At 43.2% G+C, this 10,444-nt stretch overlaps 1 protein-coding gene across 2 annotated transcripts in view; it reads right to left on the reverse strand.

The window, feature by feature from the left end:
- Positions 1-10,444, reverse strand: part of LOC138295276 (zinc finger protein 471-like) — a 59,488-nt gene that overhangs the window by 21,938 nt on the left and 27,106 nt on the right. For both annotated transcript variants that reach the window (XM_069233473.1, XM_069233472.1), the window contains 2 exons: positions 8,137-8,250; positions 4,833-4,928 (listed from right to left, as the gene is read on the reverse strand). In XM_069233473.1, coding sequence (XP_069089574.1) covers positions 4,833-4,928; positions 8,137-8,250 — 210 coding nt within the window. The remainder of the gene's footprint in view (positions 1-4,832; positions 4,929-8,136; positions 8,251-10,444) is intronic.

Genomic DNA, 10,444 nt, shown 5'->3' on the forward strand with positions numbered 1-10,444 from the left:
GCAAAAAGTGGGGGGTAACTGCAACAGGGAGCCATTTCTTTACACAAGCCCTCTCCTTCGTTGCTCCTAAAGTGTGGACCACCTGCCACTGCACACAAAAGCCTCCTCCTCATGCTTGAATTCTGTGAGCAGCTGAAGACACAGCCTTTCTAGTACAGCCACAAGGTCCTGGTTTTGGCCAGACCCACACATGCTCTGCACCTGGAAACTTGTCCAAGTGATACTACTCTCTAGAAAAATGCAAAGCATAATATTGCATAAAATAACATAACAAAATATATAACAAAAAACAACAGATCTTGTGACTTGAAAAAACTGAAGAAAAACAACTTTGCAAATGTCCACCCAACACTAGATGACAGAAGCAAGCAAAAAAAGGAATATCTGCAGCCACACACACCACAACATACTTAATTCAACCTTCTCTAGCTTCCATTCTGCGTCTAGCACAACAAGTTTTGTCATGGAAATAACTTCTACCCCAATCATGTTTGAAGTTTATAAAAATATTTTCTCCAAACCTACACAATTTATTCCAAATGGGTGAGGTTTCCTTCGTTGTGGCATCTTATGCTAGACCCTAAAGCTCCTACGATTTTACAAATCACAGAAGAATGTAATAAAGTTATTTCATAGTTTATTTTCTTTCCAGAAATGCTTAACCCATTGTCACAGGACTTTATACAATTAAATGAAATAAAAAAGTCCTTGTCCAATTTTATCAAGTGATCTGGCCATCCATCATTTTGAGCTACATTTCCATATTGAGGCTATGAATCTCTGACACAGTCCTTACAAATTATCTGCTTGTTTCTATAAAAAAATCATAATGTTCTGAGTCCAGTTTTCTGAGCTTTACGTGACAAGTTACGCACAAAGCTAGTGACTCAGATCTAAAGTTTCAACATGAAGTAAGTAAGAAGCTGCATTTTCTCAGACCAAAGTAACCCAACAGAAGAAACAAGCACTGGCAAAGCCAAAACGTCTCGCCTTTATTATGAGGATGTCAATCTCTTGCATTTATAAAGCACTGTTAAAAATAGAATTAAAAAAAAAAAAATCTGAATATTGGAGAGAAAGCAAACACACACCTACAGGTTTGTATGCAGTCTCAAAAAACCTCCACAAAAAGACTGCATGAAAAGTGAGCGGTGTAAAACTAACGCAACGCTTGTGTTTCTTCTCCTCCCTTTCCATCCGCTGCCTGCCTCTGGCCTCTTGGCAGACCATACTCTGAAGCACACAGTGTTTGCGTTTATCCTCACTCGTGTCTCTGCACATAGCCCGCACCTTAGTCCAAAGATCACAAGCTCTATTTCCATACCCCGGACCCTAACAACACCTAATCTCCTGCAGCCCATCTACGAATACCGCCACGTACTGCTTGGAATTCCCATAGCCCCCATCCCACTAAAGATCACGCCTACTAATAGAATCTATCCTACAGAAGCCGGAGTAAAGGTAATGATCCCTCTAGAGCACCAGACTAACAACAACAACTAGCAATAACTACCGAAAGCATTAACCCTGGGAGCTGGAGCTGCGTGCTGCCCAGGGTGAGATCACAACAGTGCCTCATCGGGGGCAGTAAGAGCGATACCATACAATACATAACCCACACTGAAACCGACACCATAACACGGAGCTGCCAGTCTGCTGTAGCTCTAACTGGCGGCTAAATAATTCCCTTTTACGGAATAACACTCACATAAGACAAAACTGCTAACAGTCATATAGATCACCCACTACTGTACCAGTCCACACAATACCCACCACCAACTGAGCAGGCACGGAATAATTGAAGAGACCCTTCTCACGCCGCTGGCCAGCAGAGGACTGTAATTCAGTCCAACATTGAGGTCTCGACTAGCAACATACTACGCCCACTTCTTGGCATCTCATAATGATAATCAGATTTGGGATAATATTTATAATATTGACAAAGTCCATCCCGGGACATCACTCCACCACTGCTCCCTTTATACCTGCTCAGGGCCATAAACTTTAAACAAAATATCTCAGAATGAGCATCCCAGGACAGGAACCAGCAAAGTGGACTATGGACATCTGAAATACCAGTAAGGGACCTGCAGAGCTGCTCAGACATGCCAGGGTACTGTAAACCATAAACTGTGAGAATCTCTCTCACACTTCTTCATCCATCACACTGCTCAGCGCTGCGTCCCATAACACGATCTCCACACCTCGGTGGTCCTCACACACATGGAAACCCTTCTGACACAGGATCAAAACAAAGACAACATACTTCCAACCAAATGCCCTACACAGTGCAGCATACTAAGCGTGTAGCAGACGAAGCATGTAGGCAAGCACTTCAATCCCCCAGATACGGTTGGGTAAGCACTCTATAAATGTTTCAATACAATACCTTAAGATATTCTGAAACTGAACTTTGAATTCAATATTTTTAATGTTTATAAACGACATGTTTTATTTTCCAAATAACTGTAATGCCAGAAACTCTAGACAGATTTTATAATGCATGTTTCACATGAGCCACCTGAAAAACAACAGAGCACTTCTTGCAGGTACTTACAAGAACGTAACATCTGTCCGAGGCCATGAATAAGAACTTAAAAGTAACAACTTGCCAGACCTAATTTACTTTCCACACAATTCAACAAATGTTCTGGCTTTTTGGTGATCTGCACCATACTGAGCACCAGATCTGCAGCAGCCCGTTCCTTCTCCAGAGCAATAAATGCTGCTTTTGTGAGCCAGTGCTTAAGCTCTTATGCAACATGCTGAATGCATGAGATAAAACAAAACCAACCAACAAAGTCTACTCTTTAGTCAAACCCCAGCAAATGTATACCTGCTGCTGTGCAGCTGAAGCTGGGTAAGGAGGCAACATGTGGAGCATCAGGGAAAGGCATGCGAGGGACAGCAGCACATGGAAGAGAGGGTCAGGAAACACATTTACTCCCATGCAGTCCTGAAAGAAACAAAGTGGTTCCCTGTAGTGAGCAGTGGGAGGATGCAAGTCAGCCTAGCTTTGAGAAAGGGAAAGGGAGAGATCAACACAAAGAGAGACAGGAACACCATTAACAAGCACGAACATTGGACTAGCAAGAAAGCCAACCAGTGATAAACAATGGGCAGACCCAAAGCCCAGGCTAGGAATTGGTGCTGCACACAACTGGCATCCAACAAGAGAGAGTTAAAAGCAGTCTGCAGGCGAGTCCTAAAGAATGTGAACGAGCTCACACACTCATCACTAAGCAGTCCGTAGGCGAGTGTTAATAAATGTGAACGAGCTCACGCACTCTCATCACTAGGCAGTCTGCAGACAAGTCCTAATAAATGTGAATGAGCTCACTCACTCTCATCGCTAAGCAGTCTATAGGCACGTCCTAATGAACTCATCGCTAAGCAGTCAGCAGGCGAGTGCTAATGAATGTGAACGAGCTCACGCTCTCTCATCACTAAGCAGTCTGTAGGCGAGCCCTAATGAATGAACGAGCTCACACACTCCCATCGCTAAGCAGTCTGTAGGTGAGTGTTAATGAATGTGAACGAGCTCATGCACTCTCATCACTAACACTCGCCTACGGACTGCTTAATGAATGTGAACGAGCTCACGCACTCTCATAGCTGAGGGGTCTGCAGGCGAGTGCTAATGAATGAACGAGCTCACGCTCTCTCATCACTAAGCAGTCTGTAGGTGAGTCCTAATGAATGAACGAGCTCACGCACTCTCATCGCTAAGCAGTCTGTAGGTGAGTCCTAATGAATGAACGAGCTCACGCTCTCTCATCACTAAGCAGTCTGTAGGTGAGTCCTAATGAATGAACGAGCTCACGCACTCTCATCGCTAAGCAGTCAGCAGGCGAGTGCTAATGAATGTGAACGAGCTCACGCACTCTCATAGCTAAGGGGTCTGCAGGCGAGTGCTAATGAATGAACGAGCTCACGCTCTCTCATCACTAAGCAGTCTGTAGGTGAGTCCTAATGAATGAACGAGCTCACGCACTCTCATCGCTAAGCAGTCTGTAGGTGAGTGTTAATGAAGGCGAACGAGCTAACACACTCATCGTTAAGCAGTCTGCAGGCGAGTGCTAATGAATGAGAATGAGCTCACGCACCCTCATCGTTAAGCAGTCTGCAGGCGAGTGCTAATGAATGTGAACAAGCTCATACACTCCGTTCGTTAAGCAGTCTGTAGGCGAGTCCTAATGAATGTGAATGAGCTCACGCACTCTCATCGCTAAGCAGCCTCTAGGTTAAGTGCTAATGAATGTGAATGAGCTCACACACTCTCATTGTATCTATAGGTGTCTGGGTTAATAACACATTTACTAATTCTGAAGCTACATCGCAGCCCAACTCAAAGGCCCCCGTAACAACAAGAATATCGCCGCCCGGCCTGAAGAGCAACTAACTCTCTAAGCTCTTCCTCCATATGACTGCTGCCAACACCATCCCCAGCTTCACAGGGCAAATACTCCTTCAAGACAATACAGGCAAACTCCAAAACACCCACGACTTACGGGAACTCTGCAATAGGCACCAACAAAATGAACGTGCAATAGAGCGAACATCAAGGATGGCTACATCACCAACGCCTGCACGGGGAGTGTAGGAAACAGAAATTGTCAGGCAGCCCCCCCCACCTCTTATTTATTAACTTTACTCCTCAGTTTCACCAAATTCAGCTCCATGGTTGTGTCCCCCAGTGTCATTGCAATCAATTGTGCAGTCTGTACCTTCTACCTACCCCACTTTGCCATCTCCTAAACATTCCTCTATTGGGAAGTTATCCACTTCGGATGCACCAGACTGAACACATTTCACTTGTAGCCTTTACTTACTCATGATGTCACCCTGGATCGTGTTGTCTTTAGTAGGAGAGGTCTCATCCTCGGACTTGATTACTTCTATGAGCTCAGAACTTCTTCCTCGACTGCCTACAAAAAAGAAACAGGCTCATATAGGTCAAAGCAGAGAAAGGCTAACACAAACATTTCTCTGTGGGCCGATTGGAGAAGAACTCCAACCTGCAATCCTGTTCTTCGTTTGAATCTTTGTTTTAATCAGCAGGACTTGCATTACTTTAACGCACAGGACAATGAAGGTATAGATTAGTTTAGAAGAGCAGGAGCTGCAATTCACAAACACTCCCATCTCGTTCAGGATCCAGGTGGCATTGGTTTGGGAGGCTGGTTAATCAAACAGAAATTTGCATACGGTATTTATCAGGCTGCTGTCCGTGGACCTTATGAATTAGTCTGTGGCTTCAATAAGCGAAATATGTTTTTTTTCATCCTTTTCAGGACTCAGCAGACCAAGCCGCCAGACCTGCCTGTTGCAGGTGCTGAAGCTGGCAAAACACCACAAGTATTGGCAAAGCCAATAGTTCTCAGCAATGGCCCACCTATTGCCTTTAGCACTGGGGGTGGTGAATGGCAGTGCAGTGGAGGTGGTGAACAGGAAGGCAGGTGGGGGTGTCTGCTGCAGTGCTACCCACACAACAGAACCACACACCTCCCCTCATAGAGCAAAACAAGAAAATAAATGTTTTAACTAAATATATAAGATATACAACATTGCCAATACACTGACCACACAAGCACTGCATACAATCCTTTAGTAAAGGCCAACAAGATTCTGACATATATTTTCAATAGGTAGTCTCTTAACTCTGGTAATACAACAACATAACCCACCGAAATGAAAGTGTTACTTTGATATCCAGAACTGTAAGCAAACTTTTTCATTACTTGCTGACTTCAGCAAGGCTGGATATATCGCACCACTGATTCCCGAACACAGAAGAGTATTGTCCCAGACTTCCTTTACAGATCCAGGTTCGCTACATTAGGACAACCCCTCCCTCACCATCAGTGGATGTTTTACGCATGTCCAACCTGTCAAACAAGGCTTGGTCAACTCGGAACATTATTTCCCAGGATGCTTGGTCGAAACGGATTTCAAATCACTAACAAATTCAGCTTCACACAACAATATTCGTCCCTTTATTTTGTTCCACAAATTTCATAATCCAGAAAGGGTACAACAGTGACACAAAGGCCATGCATTAGTTTAAAAGGAGACTTCCCTTTTAACGAATAAGGTGCCGTCCTGTACGACAACAGTGGCTGGTTCCGATCTTCTACTCAGCCAGTGCTTTCCACCAGTTTCAAGTCTGTGCCACGAGGCGGATGCCACTTTAGGAGCTGGGCTAGCCACTAGAACTTGGTGTGACGGAAGGTATATAATGGGACCCGCACCCTGTCCAGCATCAGCTGTGCTGACGCTGGGTCAAAGACAAGCCCATCTGTTCCACACCTCACCCAACACACTGTCCTCCAATTCCTGGACAGGGTAGGTCACTCAGTATTTAACTGCTGGGTTGCACTTCCCTGATCAAGTTCTACTCTTTACCAAATACGCCTGATGGTTTGTGACAAAAGAGTTGAGTCCCGATACTGAGAAACCAGCTGCACTGTGCCGCGTTATCTTTCCCATTTCGGACAGACCCAGCTCTTTATTCTACGGCCGAGTGGTAAATGCCCGGTCTGTGGTTACGAATGCTTCAACCATAAAAGAGCGAGCGTTACGTCTGAAACCCACATGCTGGCAATAACTGAAACTTGGTTCATAGATTTTACTACAGAGGTTTGCAATGGGATCGCACCCGTCGGCTACTACTTCTTCGTGAAAAACTCTTGTATAACAGTTTCCAGTTTTAATAAGGCACTAAAAAAAAATTGATTGTAATATTTAAGAACTCAACTAGTTGTTTCTGATCTTGTGTTCAATTTATAGTTCCTCATCTGTGGATACCTAACCATTTGTTTTGCTCGCTCACACACCAGCGGAAGAGGTGAGTCAAAGATTCATTCTGATCAGATTCCCATCTAACAGCAACATTTCTCGATCGCTAGCCTGGAGTGAGTTGAAAGCTGGTCTCTTTTTTTCCACCCATATACTTGGTCACTCTTTAGACATTGTCTGTTCAAACGCCTCAAAGTAACAGTCCTAAAATTCTTACTTCTTTCTATGTATTGACCATTACAATCTCTGTGATCCAATGTAGAAACTACAAAGTGGTCTCAGGCAAAGCATTATTCAATGTTATTCCTCGCACAGATGCTTCAAAGACCAGCTCAATCTTTTCCAGCCTATTGGTGAATAGTATCGTAACTTTCTATGATATTCAGCTGTTTGCCTAGCTCCTCTAAGAACATCCAGCCAAACCCCCTGTTGGCTTCTAATAATTGGTACACACAAGTAGTAAAAGCTCCTTGCCTTTCTTGGTGTGCTATCGATCACCATTAGTGCGAGAATTATAATCCTGAAACCAAGACAGAATAAAACTGGATGAACTACACATATTTATGCACCATTTGCAAGGCAAAAAATGCTTTTTACTAGATCAGAAGTTTGAATGGTCCAAAACCATATTTTCTGTAATTGATTTACAATTTTCTCCATATCAGCGTGGCTCTGGCTCAAAATAGGTCTGTCAAACCAAGAACAAGTGGTCTACCTACCTCCCTACACCCCAGGGTGCAGCTCTGCACCCAACGCTATACAATGTTTGCATGGCACCTCTGGGTAGAATGGAAGAGCCGTGGGGCTTTAATACTGTCTTGCACGCAGATTATATGCAATTGATGTTAGCCTTCGATCAACTCAATGAGTTAATGGTTGTCAACTTTCAGGGCCGTCGCTCGGCTGTCATCCTTTTGGATGCTTAGAAGCTCCCTTCAAGTTCACCCAAAGGATTGGCTCTAGGGAGTCCCTGCAGTCAACCCAGATATGCAGAGTCAAAGGCAACGTGTAGTGTGGGTTGGCCACACTCTGCACATCCTAGAGGGGTTGGTCATGAGCAATGGCAGTTACAGTTTGCAAGGATATTTTATGAGTTATGGGTTGCGGAGCTAAGCATAAGCTGTGAATTTAAGTCATTGTTTACAGGTGAACAGATACAGATATTGTTCTTAGTGCATCTGATATTCCATCATACATACGACTCATTCTTGTGACTCAAGGTCGGATCTGTATTGGTCATGCCAAATTTCATCTTAACAAAAATGATGTAAATATTTGTAAACAAGTGCTACCAGAGAGATAAAGAACTGCACTTCTATATGCTGCCAGTTGTCTTACCTGTGACGGGGTGGGTCTTACAATCTTCTGCCGGTAAATCATGCCAATGTAAGAAGCGTACATCGTTCTCTTCTTTTGTGTCAAGTAGTTGTTCAGACCTGGCAACGGACTCATCTGAAAACAGAACAAAAAGGACCACTTTTGAGATTTCTTGTTACAATAATCTCACTCTGAGTAAGCAACCACACTGCTCCTTGCCTCATCTAACACTCACAGGCATTAGCAGTACGACAAGCCATAGGCGGGCCACAGAGGAAGCTTATTAATTAGTGGATGCATTATTGTAAGTATTACTCATGTTTTTGCCAGCCTACACAGAGGTCTATATTCTGTCAAATAACTGTGGACTATCGTTCTTTCTGCTCTTTGTCTCACAAATGTATGAGGAAAGGCATGCCACCATGGACTTCTATTATTGATATCGGTACCTTCTTTTTAATTAAAAATGCAAGCCACGTGCTGATGAAATATTCCAAAGGCATTTATTACGGTTATATACAACTTAGCGTACTTTCTATACAGTGTTCAGTATTCTTCATGTACACACACACCAGAGCAAGTATCTACACAAAAGAATGCATGCTGCAACGACGTCATGCAGAGCACATAAACGCACTATGCATCTGTACGTAAACACACTGACTACCAAATATATGTATTTGATTCTATAAAGCGCATCCATGCTCCCTCTGAGGAACCTCTTGAGGCTATTAAAATGAAACCTCTCAAATAAACGTGGCACCATAAACCTTTATGCAAGTCAAACAGGATAGCTGAGATGGTAGCATGCCTTTAAATATCTTTATATATCCGAATTTGGTTAATACAAAGTCAAATCATACCAGCCTAAAAATCAATCTGACTGCAGCATTTGAATATGCTAAAGGTGGGCAGACCTAAATATGTCTAGCAATGTTCATCAGGCTGCAAGTGGACAAGCATGTGAACACTCCTCTTTTCCATCAGAAACCTAGCCGTACAACATGCTTCTTGAATCCCAGGTGGTGGATACACTACCAAACTGTGGCCTGAGCATCAGTCTGGATATGCCAGGATATCGAGGTTTCCTATCTTCTTTTTAAACACTGGAGAAGTGTCAATCGCGGGAGCCAGCAGATAGGATTCAGACTTGCATTGAATAACGTAAGCAATATCTAGGATATTTGAAGGACTGAGCTACGAGAAACTGCCTCACCCACTTGAAACACAAACTAAGACCTGAAGCCTCCACCTTAATGTAAACTAGAACAAGAGTGTCTGAATCATTCATGCAATGCATAACTAGAAGGAGAAAGATATGAATTACAGAGAAGGTGGGAGAGGGCCAACACTTGTGAGACACCCCAAAGAACAGGTTTATCCTTAGAGGTAAGATCACCAACTTGCACAGATTGGGACTTCTCTCACAAAAATGACAAAATACACTCTAGGACTCCATTCTGAATGTGAAAATCGGAAGGATGTCGAATCCGGATGCTACGTTTGACTATATCAAAGACTGCTGATAGTTCTAAAAGGATCAGCGCCCTAACAACTACCTCTGATGCAGCGCCAAGGTTACCACAGTATGAGAGCACCTACAGTACCAAAGCGCACATAACATGGATGACATGCGGAGTTTAGTCAAAAAGCCTCTGGAGTTGGAGTGTCACTTATTTTCCCAACTACACAATGGGGAAGGCAAAGTGAGAGAATATTCAAAAGTTTGCCGGGTCTTCTGATTTTAAGGTGTTTTTTTTTTTTTAACCTGGGGATGAACAAAAGTCATTTTAGTTTTATTTCATGACTCACTGAGAGTAAAGGCTTGGTGATGAATTTTAATAAGGAAGAATTGCTGTATCCTTTGAATGCAACAGAAATGTCAGCAGACAGGTTTCACTGGGTGACTGCCAGGGCCCTAGAGCAGATGTATTTTTATTGCTGCTGCACTTAGTGGTTAAAGCTCGTTTTGAGAAGAATCCCCCACTGGGAGCTACATTTTATTAGCCGAGATGACGCTGTCAGGAGCAAAAAGAGAGGGACGAGGCAATGGCTAGAGAGGGCTTCAAGAATGTACTTAATTCCTATAGGATAGGCAACATTTTCAACCATCCAGTTTTCAAGTGGAATTCAACATATTCTGAATGTTTTACAAGTGGAATTGCTTTTTGGAAAAATCTAAGAAGATGATCATAATTATGAGGCTGCCGAATTTATTAATCCTATCTGAGAAATGGTAGTTTTTTCTTTCCAAACCTCTAGTGGGATTAATTTAAAGCTATTGGCTAAGAGAAAGGGAGAAAACCATTCACAATTTTGAAATTTAGGA

Source organism: Pleurodeles waltl, chromosome 5 (genome assembly GCF_031143425.1).
Source record: "Pleurodeles waltl isolate 20211129_DDA chromosome 5, aPleWal1.hap1.20221129, whole genome shotgun sequence".
Lineage (NCBI taxonomy): Eukaryota > Metazoa > Chordata > Amphibia > Caudata > Salamandridae > Pleurodeles > Pleurodeles waltl.